Source organism: Lathamus discolor, chromosome 11, assembly GCF_037157495.1.
Source record: "Lathamus discolor isolate bLatDis1 chromosome 11, bLatDis1.hap1, whole genome shotgun sequence".
NCBI lineage: Eukaryota > Metazoa > Chordata > Aves > Psittaciformes > Psittacidae > Lathamus > Lathamus discolor.
In genome coordinates, this window is record NC_088894.1 from 2,939,002 (window position 1) to 2,955,799 (window position 16,798).

A 16,798-nucleotide genomic window follows, 5' to 3' on the forward strand; every position below is an offset into this window, starting at 1 on the left:
CAAATTATTTTGGCCAATTTGTTTCTTTTTGGGGAGCAGCGCGTTGTAGTCTCTGAGCAGAAGCAGGAGCTGTTTGGGTACATACGGACCCATCTAAACAACATCTCTCAGCCTTTCCTGCATTTCAGCTCATCAACAGCCGTGTGTCTACAATGCTGCCCAAGGAATGCATGCTCCAGCTGGTACTGCTAACATATATGACAGTGTTATGGGGTCCACATCAGGGATTTGCATTAATGTCGATTTTGGGAGAAACAGTTCTTGTGTATTCAAAGCTCCTGGGTTTAATACGCTTATTTAGGTGATGCTATTACAAGAGAATCTCTTCCGAAGTGGAGCAAGAGTCACTGTGCCATTTGATATGAGAGATGGCAAAAGCTGGGCCAAGTGTAGATGTAGCTGGCACTGCCAAGTTAAACCTTGAGGCGCTGTTTATATTAACATGATGCACTACCTGACAGGTCATAGGCAATGTTTATTACAGCAGGCCCCAAAGTAGGGATTATGGGAGCTGCAAGGGTGGGTATGAGCCTAGTAAAATTAAAACTGCTTATGCTGCTATTTGGGTCACAAGGCTGCAGAAGAAAGGATTTCCATAAAAGTCAATAATAACCAGGTTGAGGAACTATATGCACCAGTTGTACTCAGGAGAGCAAAGAAGGAGAAACTGGGAATAACAATGGGCCTGGGGAGCCCTTGGCTTCTTCAGACACCCCTGAAAACACAGAGCATTTGCTGGGTATAATCCCCGTTTGCTCTTGCATGTATTACTGAGCAGTGTAAGCATCAGATTTGACTCCTTATTTTCCATTCCCAGCAGCCAGAGATCTGCTTTTTATCTTTCTGTTTCATTTTCCTTCTTTTTATTCCTACTGCAGGAGGATTGTCTCTTTCTTGGATGAAGAGGTAGAAGATGCTATCTCTCCTGAAAGGAGCCATGCTCCCCTAAACACTTTGTTAATGGCAGTGAGACAGCAGAGTGACTAGACAAACCTTCTAGCATGCAAAACCAGCATATTTTACTCAGACTGTATTCTCCAACCCTGATTTTCAATGGCTTTAGCTGACAGCTTTGAAAGTGGATGTGGATTCCTGCTGCTGCAGGTGATTACAGCATCCACTGGTTTCATCCGGAAGGAGCAAGGCAGAAAATAAAGGTTACAGCTAAGCCCAGGAACAGGGTCTGACTAGCAGCGCATCACTGCTGACCCACTGCAAACTGGGATTTCATCCTCTGTTTCCTTCTAAAGCAGTTATTTATTTTGGAAATTGAACAAAAAGTTGCTTGATTCCATTTAAACTTTATCCCTGCCTTTTCTCCTGAGGATAGCCGGGTGTTTGGAGGAGAAGGAAGACGTAAGAAAGAAAATTTCCCCTTTGAAGGATAGATAATGCTCCTGCCTTCTCCTCACCAGCTTCAAGGCTCTTTCTGTTTGGTAAGATCAGGTATAATCTGAACTCGTGTCCTCTGCAGCTCCTTTCTTCTTTTCTCTCCAGTTTTGGGTTTCCAGTGTCCCTTGGTCCTCCAAGAAGTTTTCCTCCAAGAAGGAAGTTTTCCAGAGGGACCCTGGAGCTGTATTTACTGCATGCTTCTGCAATGACTAAGGCCCTGGCCGGACTTTATGTTTAAAAACACATCAGTTAGCTTTTTAAATGCTCACATTGACAGGGTTTTACACCTGGAAAATCCACTTGTTGGGCAGGACAAGCCTTAGAGTTGTCTTCAGAGATGCAGCCACGGGAGCCTGAATCCCAGGGCCAGAGCTGCAGTGCCAGAGAAAGGACATGGCTTAGGAGAGGAGAACAAAGAGTACCCCTGTCCCGAGAGGTACAGCCATCACCCCTTCCTGCTCCTCAGAGGGTGTTTATAGAGCGCTCTGATACTGCTTTCTTGATGTCACTTGGCAGGCTCTAAAGTAAACCTACATGTACAAACATCTCAGGGAAATATATACAACTGTTCTATAGCTAATTTATCCTCCTGAATTTCAGTGTGACACTCGAGCTGTTAAACCCAGCTTCCACTCACCCTTAATATCACAGCGCTTTTGCTGAGCTCCACTTGGAGCTGCTCAGGCTTTTTATTAGGGATACAAACTGCCACGAATTTAGTTCCTTCCAAAAGAAATGATTCATGGACAAATCTTATTTCCTTAGTATATAGGAATGATGAACTATATCTGCCTAAGGAGCACACTTGCAGACTGGTGCTCTTCTGTGTATTGCGGCTGCCAAGTATTAGCTATTTGTTATTCCTGTTTGCGAGATGATTACACTAAATCTCATAGCAATATTCTCCTGAAACAGATAGCTCAGACTTGGAACATCAGAGAGGAGAAATGAATGAACTCTTCAAGGCATTGCTGCAGAAAGGGAATTGTTAATGCACAAGTTAATGAAATGCAGGCTGCGTGGATGCTTCATTAATACTTGGCCTTTGTCTAGTGTTACTTGAAGAAATACAGACCCCAAAAGTCGTAAGTTACAAATTCTTGGATTTTCAGTGAAAGAATACAGTCTGACTTCAGCTCCTAAGAAGCACCTTAAGGAGGCATCACCCAGCCAGCTGTGGGAGACCAAAGGATATTCTTTTAATTGATTAAATCTTTCTAAGTCCTTTATAATTGCTTTCACTAAGCAGCTTCTCTAATGGAGCAAACGCTACCTGGGACTGATTGCATTTTAATAGGCTTAGCCAATGTCCACCCAGGGACATGCAAAGCCTCCCCTTTGTCTCAACGTTCTCAGAGCTGAGCTGTGCCATCCGGTAACTCCTTCCTTCCATCCACAGCCAGAACCGATCTGACAGGCAGTGAGGGAGGTATTGAGGGCTGCTCAGTGAAGAATGGGCTGCAGGCTGGTGTATTGATGGGACATTTCGTCCTTGTCACAAAACTGTCCCGTTTTGAGAAGACGTTTTGCCCAAACTGTGCTTTCAGCCTGAACCAAGCTCAAACATCACCTGATTTTTCAGTGCTGCTTGGAAATGTGAGACAGATAGGGAAGATTTGTGTTGTCTTTCTATGTCTGGATACAGCATGCAATAGTTTGCGCGGCATACATGAGGTTTTACCTACTGAAGGCTCCTTATTTGAAGGGTACGTGTGTGCACAGCTCTGTTTAAGATTTATTTAGGTTATTATCAACTCATCAGGCAATCAGAGAACACTCACCCTTCCATGAAGCAGCACACATCGCCCAAGCAATCAGCTCTCATCACTGCAGTTTAGCCAAGGAGTAATAACAAAGATTGGAGGTGGTTTGCAATTGGAAAGATGGAATACTGGATGGATGAAGGAAGGTACAAAATCTTGTGGTGGGAGGTGTTTAGCAGCAGAGCTGATGCAGACTTTCCCTGTTATCCTCACTGAAGAGCTGGGAAGCTGCCAGTGCATTGAGCTGCCTGAATTTGGATCCTCACACCTGGTGAATGCTGACAGCAGAGAGGGAATTACAATCAGGAATCACATGGTTACTGAATTAACAAGGTGGCTCCTTGGCAGCCGGGCTGACGTGTTCCTTGATCCCAATCTCCCTAATTATTTTGTACATGACCAAAGTCAGACAGAGCCACGAAATACATAAACGCTACCAAACGATGTTGTGCATATTTTGAATGAAGCTGTTAACCTGACCTAATTAGCTCCTACTTCTAAGTACATCATCTCAGTAGACCTGGAGGAAAGAAGGAAGGTGTTTGCTGCTCTCATCTCATCCAACCGCTCTGCACACCATGAACTGCAGAAAAGGTCTTTTTTGGGCACTAGTTCTGAAACATTTCAACCTTAAAAAAGCGTATCGAGCTCTTTGTACTTCAAAACAAAGTTCACTTTTGGAAATGGAAAATAACTTTACCCCTATGAAGCTCTGATTTTGTGCCAACAGTTCTATTAGTGTAGACAAGTGCCGTTTTTCTTTCCCATCCTCTTCCATATATGAGCCTAGACTACGTACGTGGTTTTGGCTGCCATGGGTCCCAGGTTAAATCCTTTGTATCCTTGTGTATTTTGCTACTTTTCAGACAGCTCACAGGCCTGATTTATTGAAAGAAAAAAGAGTTATAAGGAATAGGTGACAAAAGGAAATGTGAGCCAGGCACATCCAGTAATCAAGTGCATCTGCAAAATGAAATGCAGCAGGATTTCACTCACGCTTGGTAGATAAAAAAAGCCTTTCTGCATCATGTGGTGAATCACAGACAAAACTGATGATGAATTTCTTATTTGCTGGGTCTTCCTCAGTGCAGAGAAGGAGGAAGCAGCCGCTCTTTCATTGCTTTCCCAGCAGGGAAGGGAGTTCAGTCCTGTTGCTGGGGTGACACTACAGCGATGTTTTAACATCTGTGCATCACTGCCATGAGGCCTCACGGTGCCACATCTGACCCACGTCTGCACCATTTCAGGCTACATACTGAAAAGCCCTCACTTTTGCTAAGTTTTCTCAGCTTTTTGCAGTACATATAAAAACAAAAGTTTGCCTGGGAAAGAAGGAGAAGAAAATTAAACTTATTGGACCTGTTGGTGAGTGATGCTCTTCCACCACCACTGAGCAATGCTAGAGAACGGCAGGTGTAAATTCAGGTCTCACACTTATTATTCATGAAAAGCTCTCTCTTCTAGATGTTTAAAGAGTATACAATACTAAAAGGAGAGAGAAAGGTGCGAGATGTTTGTAGCACAAGTGAGAAAAGGCAACTTCTCACTTAATGGCAGCAGGAAGAAGCATTAGGAAACAGAAAAAGTAAGGAGGGAACCAAGTGACTTGCACAGCCCCATCCTTGCAGGCTCAGCCCTGAAGCAAGGCTCACACTTTATCCCCCTGTGGATAAAGGATGCAGAAACAGTAAATATCACAGTCCAACAAGATACTTATGGGGAATTCCACGTCTTCTGGTATTTTTAGTTCTTTTTCTCAGTAGGCATTTCCCAGCATGGTATTAGGAGCTGTGATGCACAAGATGTGGGAATAGTGCGTTGCATAGGACACATTCAGTGTGAAAAACAGCTGGAAAAATCTTGAGGAGATTCTTGGTGCCTTCTTGAGGGATTTATTTCCTTGCTGAAAGTGTGGCCTTGGCCAAAGCACTTCAGCTACCAAGAGCTTTGCCATGAAAAACACCAGCCAGAAAGCTCCCTGCTAACTAACCCTCACCATCTTATGTGACTCTCACAGCTTAAAGTTTGTTAATAACAAACAATCACAGTTTGTCAGTTATTTTGGGGTAGTACTTTTGAACAACTTTTGCTTTATCATCTGTCTGTTTAAGCTACCAGGCACTTTGGTCTTTTCCTCAGCTTATTTAATTAAGCCATCCAGCATTTTGCAGTACAGCTCTGTTCCTCGGTGCAGGATCTTTTATTTAACCTTTGTCTGGACCAAAGCTCTGCAGTAAAAGAATAAAGAAGTAATAGGCAAGGCTCGAGTTGCTGCTGACTGTATCATTAAAATGCTGGGCTAGTTTTGCTTTTTCAGAGAGTCTCTGCTATCAGGTCTGTTCCTCAGCTCTACATATCAACAGACAAAGGCAAAAGAAAAGGTTTCTTTGTGATTACCTTAAATGTGGCTATTTGGAAGACTAAAAAACCCTAAATTGAATCTCTTTCTGTTCACAGTTCTGTCTAGCTTCTCCATGAAGTTATGAATACCCACCTATGCAGGTCACAAATGGCCACTTATGTTCCCAGTATAAACGTTGTTTGAGACACCACATGTGCAAATGTGAACCCGCTATTGTATGTGAAACAGAAGCAAAGCTATTTTCTACAACAAAGCTTTGGAATTTGGCTGAAAGATGTTTCAATAGTCAGCCCTCAAAGGGCTGCAAGATTTAGTTAAAAATCATATCAGAAGCAGCATTTTTAAAATATAAATAAATAAGGGTTTTGATAAATCTTAAACACAGCCAGACTGATTTGGCTTGGGCAAAAAATGTCTTTTTGGATATAGTGGCTGCAAATAGTCTGCAAAACACTGGGTGCCCAATAGCTGGTGGGAGAAGGTAAAGTGCAACTCTTCAAACAAAGAAAGTTTGGGTCTAAAACTACATCAGTCCCCTGGTCACAATCAAAGCCTAAATCCAGCAGCAGCTGAAAGAGGTAGAGGGTTCAGGGTAGAGCTGGCCAGAAACAGAAGAAGGAACTGGTAAACTTGATGTTATCAGGTTGTTTCTGTTTCACAGAACATGAAATCTATTTAAGTGTTGGGGTTTTTGTCTGAGCACAATCCACCAAATAATACTTAAACCTCTTCTTTTTGCTCTATGATTTTTTTTTAAGTCCTTTAAAGGGAGGTTAGAACTCAGAAAAGTGACACTAGGAGAAAAAGAAAATAGTGGAAAATAGAGGATAAAAGTCCCTAGAAAACTTTTGGTGACTTAGAAAGAAAAAGATGGAGAAGGAAAGAGAGCAAGGGGACAAATTTAATTTCCAAAGTTTGGGCTATGATACAAGAACAGGACAATGTTGGAAAATACCAAAGCATTTGGGGGAAATTTGGATTTCCAAAAAGAGCTGATTTTCATTTAAAATAGGTTTAGGATGAAAGTGTTTATCAATTTCAATCTATTCAAATTGTATTTACTTCGACACCTGTAGCCAGTTCCATGCCAAAATATGACAGTACTTACGTAGGACCCTCACGCCGTGCTTCAAGGCTTGCACGCGGTTGGGCTCCATGGACATGCTGAGCATCGTCTGCTGCCCACCGATGGTGCAGACCTGGTTTTCCTGGGCAGCCTGCTTGAACATGACCATGAGCTGGTTGGCGATGATGGTGTTGAGCACAGAAATGACGACCATTGGGAACACAAAGGAGATGAAAGTGTTGACCTGTAGAGGAGAGATGTGGAATGGTTAAGGCATGAGCAGGATCAATGGAGCAGGAGATTGGGTTCTATTTCTCAAAGCAACAGAGAAACAGCCTGCAGTGGAAATCTTTTTGCTCCTCTTACTGTGCTGGGTTTGACTTTTGAAGGCTTATTGCACAGAGAGAAAACTGAAATGTCACTGATATATGTTCGTTAACATGGGTTGACACTCATAAACCCCTAATTCATTCACATTCATTTATGCTGCTTCCCTCTTTCAGTGCAGTTCATTGCCAGAAATGTCTCAACTGAAACACGCCATTGATCTTTTCATCTCAGGAACACCAGGATGCTTCTTAGCATTCATTGTGCTTAGTGTGACTCCTAAATAACAGCATGTTACTGTATTTTTTCTTTATTACCAGCACTCCTTGGGATCTTTTTTGCTTCCTTTTTTTTTATGGTCTCTCCTTTCCTTGTGTATTTAATGACAGCGTTTTGTTATCTCATAACCAAATTACCCAATAAACCTTCTTCCTTAAAGGATTAAAATTGACCAGAATAAACAAGTGGAAGTTGTAATGTTTTTAGTACAAATTATTTGATTACTACAGTTTTGATGAAATTAAATGGAGGATCAAATTAAGCAGTGATTGAACCAAGTGCAAGTTGCTGTTCATTTCAAATTAAGACGTTGTGAGTCAGGCCTTATGGGCTGTCTAGAAACCCTGCTGGAGCTGAGCTTAACAATAGGGGAATAGAGGCATGTGTGGGATTTGCCTGTATGTCTGTGGTGAGGCGGCCATGGTGGGATGGTGAGCTGCTGTGGTGGGATGGTGAGCTGTCTCTATACAGTTTTGTGCCCAGAACTCAATGTGTTTAGCAAAAGTACCAGCTGGGTTTCGTCTCTCGCAACCCACATGGTGAGAAGAACATCATCTCTCGTTTGTGCTGGTGATAATAATAGAGCTCCTCTTTGGACTGAGGAAGTTCCTAGATACACCCCACCATTACGCACTATTAATGGCTTCTTTTGTTATATATATAGCGGTTTTCTAAGCTTTTAAGATATCTCAGAGGCCTCCGCCAGTATAAAGAGGAGTTATCATTTGGAGTCACCTTGAGAGGCTAAGGAAGATCATTAAGCAGTAAGGATCAAGTTCTCAGCTGCTACAAAATGACATGGTTTAACTGAGAAAGTAATTTGTACTTGTAAAGGATCTATTTCATCTGTTCAAGATATAGTTGGGCTGAGCTGGCGCACACTGGGGTGGGGATGATTTGCTCAGACTTACCAGGTCAGACTAAGAAAGGAACCCTGTAGGTCCCCATTCCTATTTCTATGGGTTTAGCACCTGAATTTCCTTCTTTCTTACTGCAGAATGATATTTGCACATCAGTAAAAGGAAACAGCTCTCAGAAAACTTCACTCTGTCACTTGTGCTTCAGAGTTTATTTGCTTTCATTCAAAACCTTTGCCCTAGCTATAAATTAGTCTTGCCTAATGTAATCACATGGAACTCGAAAAGTCTTTTCTGACCTTTCTTTAAAGCCTTGATTCATTCCATAATTCTATTGTGAAGTCTCTAAAGAGTTCGTCCAATTGTCTAGAATAGCACTGACTTTCCTTCTTATGAATCGTTATGGCAAAAGTGAAAGCTTTCTGCTGTGTGATTTTCTCCCCGTGGCTTGATTTGTACCAAAACTTTCATATAGTTAAAAAAAAAACCCTAAATCAGTGTTTTCCCCAGAAGCAGAAGGTTTTAATTTGTGGAAGGAATTATCTGCAAACACAAACTCTTGAGGACTAGAAAGGCTGGAAAAGCTGATGCCCCTCCTGCAAACCCTCTGTTCTCAGTGCTTCTTCTAGGAAGCTGCTTGCTGGGTTGTGTGAGTTTGGACCCCAATAATGAAACTAGTGACATCAGTGGGACTAAAGTGTCAGTGAGCAGCTGTGGGAGCCGTTGGGTCCTTATATACCTTTACAGATCACTTTGGCCCTGGGAAGGAGGGTTTAGACAGTGTCCAGGTTCATTTTTGACCTGAAAGTCTCAGGTGTTATGTTGGCTCATCATGGAAAGGACAGCTTGTGCAATGCTGGATCTAAACTAATTCTGTACTCAGGGTTGCTTGGATGCACAAAAAGTGGTCTGATTCTATGATGTCTGCTATCACCAAGCATGGTTCAGTCTGATTTTCCTCTCCATTAAAATTCATATGTTTGCATCAGTGTTAACCCACCAGATCTGAGGTTTCTGCTCAGCACCATGATGGACAGGGGTATGCAGAATGAGCACAGTGAAGAAGCACAAAGCTGTGCATGGAAAGGCTTAGCCTTGACTGCTCTCAAGTGTAAAAACCCCAGCACCTCAAACCCTGTAACTCTGTGCTAAATCCTCCTAAAAAAAAGAGAAAATCCAATACTGCGATGTTTGCCACTGGCAGGAGAGAATGAAACACTAACCTACTTCCATGCTGCTGTCACGCCGGTAATCAGTTCAATCCTTAAAGTCTGGTAGCATTTGTAGGATAAGATTAGTCCTCAGGACCAAATAGTGTTCTGTCTCATACAAAACGACTGCCTTCCCTTCCAGCACCACCTGAACTGTAACACTCAGAGACCTGAATCACTCTCCTCTTCCTTTGAAACAGAAGCATGGGAGACACATGGAGGGGGTGGACCAGAAACATCAAGTGACACAAAAGCAGAAGCCCGTTCTCATCTTTGCGACTATTCCTATATCTTTTGTACAGAAAACTGCTCCCTGGCTCTGCTGACCTTCACATTGATGTGATTTGCTTTTGCTAAGTTGTCCCTCAAATTATCTGATTGCTGCGGTTTCCCTGGGTTACCACTAAAAGTAGACATCCACTTATAACGGTGATGGAGAAGATGAGCTTATAACTTTACTCAGGGATTCCCCAGGGAGGCTTCAATGAGTCCTCTATACCAGAAGTTTGATGAAGGTTTATTCTTTTGTGCTCCAAGGCAGCTTCTGTAGGAATAGCAACTTAAAGACCACTACAAGAAGATGTTTTTCCATCCCTCCTACAAGCCCAGGCTTTTGTTATATATGTATCTGAAGGAAAGGAGGGGAAAGACTACATCAGTTACAGGCATTTACAGCAAAACTCAATTGCTTCAGCTGATTGTTCCCTTGCTCCATCGGCACGTGGCTGTGAAAGGGTATGGAACTGTTCATGAGTGTTTGAGGAAGTTTTACAAGGTCTTGGAGCACTTGAGTGGTTGAAAGTAAAAAATTAGGCTAAAGGCTTTTCCTGGAGTTACAGCAGCAAGTTGAACACTTCCACTGCAAGTATTTATAACGGCAAACAGCCGCAAATCACAACTACTCATAATATTTTCCTTGAAAGGGTTTTGCTGAGAAAATGTTCCATTACTGAGACCATAAAATATTCCTGAATATGTGTCTTGTGTGTTCCCTCAGGCTTCTTCTTTCCTAAATAAGTAAATAAAGTCCCACAAAGCAAATGAAGAGTGAAATGCTGGTCGCAGCAGCAGCGTGGAGTGGAGCATCCCATGAAGCAGCAGCTGGGATCCCCTGCCGGCAGGAGTGGATGTGGGGAACAACTAATATTTAGGGATAATTTTAGCCCTGGGTTATGACAGTGGTTTTGTGGCAGAGACCAGAGATGCTCCCTTGTTGCCTGATAAATGAGGTGACAGCAGAGCCAAGTTCTAGCTCTCTGTCAGTGCCACGTCTCTGGAGACGCGGCCCCTTCCAGCAGTGAGCTGGGATGCTCAGGGCAGTTTTTCCCCCTTCCTCTTCAAGGGTGCGAGAAGGACAGTTAAAATGGAGAGAAGTGTGGGTGATGGTGAGACGGCAAAACCTCACCAGGATGATTAAGCTTCTCTCATACTTCATTTCCCTGCTGCACACCTGCTTTCCGGCTGGGAAATGGTATGAACTGGCTGTCAGCCTTTCTGCTTTCCACTGAGGAGGATTCTCAGTGCAGAGCTCTCCTCCGGTCCAGCCACCCCTTGAGCACAAGCCTTGGGAAGTGGCTGAGAAACCCAAAAAGGATCTGAAAACTACCCCAGGAGGAAATCTGCCTTTGCTGGCTTCCTGGAAGTGATGCTGGACAGGACCAAGGATGCAGAGCATCGTTTGAATTGTGGTTTTGAGCAAATCCCACATAGCTGGGATTTGACAAGCTACCACGTTCTGGTTCACCTCATTTCCAATGGAAATGAAAAGTAAATTATCCTCCCCCTGATTGTGGAGGCAGTATTGTTAGCATATGTCAATCAGAAAAGCACATTCTGCTACATCAACATTCGGCTGCCAAAAAATCTTATTTGACTACGAGTACTTTACAAAATTACCAGCTATTTCACTCATTGGCCGGAATTAGCAGTTTTTTAACCACCCAGTGGATAATTTCAGACTTTAATAAGCACAGAACCACATTCCTGGATACATCAATCTATGCAAGACAAAGCAGGAAGGGGAAAGGCACAAGGCGTTGGCATGCCAAAAGGAGCATTTGGTCGTGGCACTCGTGTTTAATGCTCACAGGATGTATCTGATGAAAAATCCAAAGGGTTTTTTTCCCCCCCTCAGTAAATGAATCACCATCTAATTAAACCTTGTCTCTGCATAGCTTTCCAGATTTCCATGCCAAGTATCTCACAGTTATCAGGTAAATGCCATTCCTTAGATACAACAGGGCAGGAGAGATCTGCATTTGTGAGGGATGGAAGCAAATAAGAAAGCTTCTGTAGCCAGTGCCTGTTACAGGGAAGAATGTGGAAGCTAAAAACTGTAGCTTAGGGAAGGAATTCAGCTTTTCTGGAATATTTTTGAGGAATTTTATTAATTTCAGAAAGTATTAGCACTAGATTTTAGTAGAAAATCTTTCCAGTGTTTCGTTTCTCTGGTCATTCATATAATAAATAATGCACATTCAAGGAGGGAGTTTAAAAGAGTGTGGACATGAGAGAATAAACTAAGGAATTTGAAAGTCCTTATCTTGGATAAGTGCAGCCTGCTGCGGGAACACAAATCCTGGATAAATAGGAATAGGGCCCAGTGCTGAAACCTGTGTAAATCCGGAGCTCTAACAGCGCACTGGAGCAGGAGCTTGGTCTTTACACGCTGCCAGTTTTAAGTCAGGCACGTTTGCCTGTCACGCTTTATTTCTGGTGGCTGCTATCTCAAGCAGCCCTGACAGTGTGACACGATGTGACACAGCCATCACCCTCGGATGGAGGCTGACAGTGACGTGGATGGGTTGTACCAGGTGCCTGTGCCCAGAAGGCCTTCACCAGTTGTGTGAAATAACCCTCCCCATGCCTCAAAACCAGGAACAGAATGCGTGTATCTGATATAGATCCAGGTGTTGGGACATTATATCACATCTTTAGCTTAATGGGTAATCAAAGATAAGATGCCAAACCCCAACAAATATTGCATGGGGTCTGTGTGACAGTGGGGGAAATACAGGGGTAGCTTCTGTGAGAAGCTGCTAGAAGCTGTGAGGCTCTGTGCAGTCAGCTCTCTCCTCAATGTATGGGCTGATCCTGACTCTTCCCATCCCACAGCAATCCATGTGTGAAATCCTGGAGAACAATGGAGTATCTGTAAAACACTTTGAAACACAAATTGGCCACCAGAGACACCCACTCCAGCAGTAGCAGGGGCTGGAGCATCTCACCTCTCACAGAATGTGATCATGTGAATTGCTCTAATCTCATCCCAGAGAGCTCCCCTGTTCATCTCCGGGAGCTGTTAAGCAGAGAGGTTGAGAAGCACCTTTGTTCTGCCCCTGCGAGGCCTTTTCAGAGGTGTTAAATACCAAACCCAGACATTTCAAGTAAAGGTTACGGTGATGTGAAACATTCCTCACAGGCGCAGGTATCTGATGTCAAAACGTTTTGATCAGCTACGAATTACAGAGGCAAACCTTGAAGCTAGGACACAGCTGCACAGGGACAGGGGGATGGATGGCAGGCACAAGCAGCTAAACCTCTGGCAGCGGGGGCAGTGATGTGGGCACGATCTAAATACGGAGATGAGCAGGACGTCGAATGTGTTATTCAAGGGACAAGAAAAGCCTCAGATGCAGGCGCATCCTGTTCAATCTGATGAAATAACACAGCAAGTTTTTCTGATCTCAGCCAGTATCGACCATAGAGCTTGAGCTGGGCAAACCTGTGCATTTCAGACCTCTGCAGGAGTCCCAGTTTTCCTGTTGTTTTGGATTGGGTCTGGGAGTAGGGGACTGCAGGTACTGTTGAGGAGAAATAGAGCAGACAGGTCTGAAGATAAATGATCAGATGGAGATGATGGATGCTCCCAAGTGAACGGGTGAGGTCCTGTCCTCATGATACTCCTGCCCTGCAGCCATTAATATCAATGAGACTGGTTATTAATTGCATGGCAAGCATCAGTTGCTGACACATCCATTTGCTGGCCTTATTCACTCAAGGAAAACCCCTCAAAGGACAGCTGAGGGGACAATGCAAAAGGCTTGTGCATGAACTCTGGCTTCTTCTATTTAGATGTTTCAGGGTTTGTATTGGTAGCTGCATTGGAATAAAATACAAGTTACTGCAGGGCTTACAGTGACAGCACCGTTTGAGATCTACAAGGTACAGGTAACTGCAACCTACTGCAGAACAGGACTTGTTCAGTACAACATGGTGATGCAGGGGAACCACTCACAGATTCTAGTGGTCCTCCCTCTCTCTGTGCTGGCTGGAAGCCTCTGGAGCTGTCTCCAACTGGCTAACACCAGGCATAAGCTCTTCCAAAGGGCTTAATTTAGCTCTAGCACTGAGATCAAGGGGATCTGCTAAAACTCTCTTTTCATTAGCATTTTGTGTTTGCTTCAGAGCAGTGGTGCTCTCCTGGTAACAAGCCTTTTCTCTTTAGATCCGTGGCTATCATGAGAGAATAACCAGTTAGTGTGGATTGAGATATTAAGAATAACCAACACGTAACATTCTCAAGCCTGTGTGTGGTCCCAGACTGAAGAACTGTAACGGGAATGCAGAGCAGCTAATGATCTCGAGAAGTTAATCACATACTCCGCAGGAGTTAATCAGATTCAGAACAGATGGAAATAAACTGCACACTGACAAAAAAAAATCCATCATATCTCTATGGCAAAAACATTCCACCAGCTTTCCCATTCATAAATCTCCCTCCATGCAGAAAGCTTTTGTTCATAAAAAACAACATCTGATGCAGAACAACTTAAATGGGTCTCTTGCTCAGGATGGGTTGGCAAAGATGGATAACGGTGGCATTCCTGATCTTGACTGGATACCGGAAGAGATAATTTAGCCCCATTTCTATGCATAATTATAATCCTGTGGCCTAAAGTGCTTTCAGATTTATCATAAGTAATAGCAAAAAGGTATGATTCATTCATAAGTGCTTGATATAAAGCTTATTACCGCTAATACCACACAAGGGTAATACCTAAGTAACTCCCTAGGGACCCCAGAGCTCTTCACTTCCTTGCTAAATGGCAGAGAACTTTCTTCATTGTAACTATTTATGAGAGAAAATTTCCTCCTTTCCTGATCTTTGGACACCAGTCTCAGACCTGAATGGTCCTTCCGATTCAAGCTTCCCAAGTGAGATAAAAGCTGTGAAACTGAGGAAATACTGGAAATAATGGACCAGAGGATGGGCCAAAAGGAAGGTTTTGAGGTTTACCGCTTTGTGTTGCCGAATGCTTTGTTGTACATGGTGAATATTCAGCTTTATCACATGATAAAACTGAAGGATAAAAGAATGTTTATTTAGAAAGATGAAGAGTAAAGCAGTTATCCTCACTAGGATTACGCTTGATGAAGATGTAGGATATGGGGGTCTTGTACCTCTCACTTCAGTTAATCTAGAGCATCCTGCCACTGATTTAAGAGAGATATGAGGAAGCTAAAATAGAAAGGGATGGTTGCTGCCCCTCTGCGCCTAGTGAGAGGAGAAAGAATTGACAGCACCAGTGATAACTTCCATCACATCATCATTAAATGAAAAGCTTCAAATCTTCCTCTCTTCGTCCTTCAGGAAAACTTCCTTCTTAGTTTCCCATGATTTGGTACCTTGAGCTACAAGGTAAATTAATTAAATTTACCCAATTTTGCTTGCAAACAAGAATAAAGTCAATTTGTTCAGAGTCAGTTCACTGGCCTCAGCTTTGCTCCTCAGCTCTAGTTATCCACAGCCCTATGTAGAGCAATATTTTTGGTTGAACAAAAACCCAGTGAATAATGGCCTCAATTTTCCCTTTGAACATGCAGGTCTATGTTACTGTTTCCCCTCCACTTTCCCCAGCAGCTATATTCTACTGAAGGGGAAATAATACTTCAACTTCAAACGACAGGTTGGAAATATGCTTTGAATAATTTACCAGTGCAGTTGGATTTCAGGTCTCACTGTCTGTTGGTATTTTGTTTCTTCCTTCTTTTCACCAAAGGGATATCCCCATCACCTATCACAATATATTTAGTTTTCTCCAGCTTTCTCTAGCTGCTTGTCAGCCCTCTAAATATTTAATGAATATTCATACAGTGCCTGATGCTCCTGGCATCTGAGTAATCCTAATCCAGGTTTTGCAGTGATTTTGTGCCTATCTTCTTGCCTTTTTTCCCACTGGGCATCACACAAGCTACGGGGGCTCAATCCAAAGAGAGCGTTTCCATGGCTGGTGTTTCCCCTGGCGGAGCTGATGCTCTCTGTTGAGGGTAGGTAATGATGTCCTTGTCAAAACTAAGAAAATCATCCTCTTTCCTATGCCGTCAACTGTGAGTGCAAGTGCTCAGCCCACCCGATGCTCCTGCTCTGCAGGCTTTGCAGCCTGGGATGGGCGCAGGGATGGCAGCCACCACAGCCATGGTGAGAGCACAGAGTACACATGTGTCTTAGGAGCGTACCCCATGTGAATAAATCACAGCAGCTGATTCTGTGAGCTGATGCCTGGATCCTTGCTTCTCTTGTCATTCCATACTTCTGTTCATGCCTGGGATAGTTGCTGCAATGAAGGAGATTTTTACTTGGATATTGTTGCACAGATGATGTCAAATAAAGAATCAAACCATGGTGAGTCAATTATCCCCCAGCTTTTCTTATTCTGGTAATACTGAGTCATTTCATCCCTGCTAATTGAAATAGATGGCTTTTGCCTACATGGGTATGAAGTCATTTACAGGGAGCAAGCCAGCGTGGGGATTTCTAGTCAGTGTTTAGGAGTGAAATGAAGCAAAAGCCACAAGCATGGGAGTATAATAAACAAAGATTTCTAACTGTAAAGAGCTGCAAACAGTTAAAGCAAGTGGCGCTTGCTTGCTTTCTTCCCACACTCTTGGTAGATGGATCTTGACAGAGAGCAATGTGAGTCTGATCTGCTCACGTGGTGCCTATCAAACTTCAGTTTTACACCCAGCATATGCAGTGCTGCAGCCAAGCAGGAGCTGGGTGCTGGGCTCCAAGCTGCATCCAGGCATGCGGAGTCCCAGTCCTACAGCAGGGCTGGAGCACGGGTGTACAAAGATGCAATGACCCCCGCCTCTCCTGTTCTTTGTGGGGATGGATGACAGGCAGGCACACACTCAGTGGAGGGAGAGTGCAGGGTAATTAATAAACCAGCTCCATCCCCCAGGATAATACTGGAGATTTAAGGTAAAGACTTTGCTGTAAACCAAGCCAGCCACTAAACCTTCAGCCTGATGCATGAGGCACACACACCACAAAGGAATTCAGAGGAAATTAGTTTAAAAAAGAAAAAAAGCAACAAATAGAAAGAACAAATTATTCTCCTATTGAAACCCACATTGGATCTCATTCTGGTTTTGCACGTTCTGCAGGTGAGGTGGAGGCAGATGAGGGTAAGAGGTGATATTGGTGCCTGAGAGACAAGTGAGATCATGGCAAAGAATGATTTATCGTTGAATTATGTTTCAGGATGAAATCTTCTGAAGCTATTTGCAATATTTCACAGATGCTGAAAAGTCACATT

At 43.3% G+C, this 16,798-nt stretch overlaps 1 protein-coding gene across 1 annotated transcript in view; it reads right to left on the bottom strand.

Moving 5' to 3' along the window:
* The window catches only part of NTSR1 (neurotensin receptor 1), a 51,881-nt gene that overhangs the window by 6,321 nt on the left and 28,762 nt on the right, over window positions 1-16,798 (bottom strand). The window contains exon 3 of the mRNA XM_065691616.1: window positions 6,626-6,827. Within this exon, the coding sequence (XP_065547688.1) occupies window positions 6,626-6,827 (202 nt within the window). The remainder of the gene's footprint in view (window positions 1-6,625; window positions 6,828-16,798) is intronic.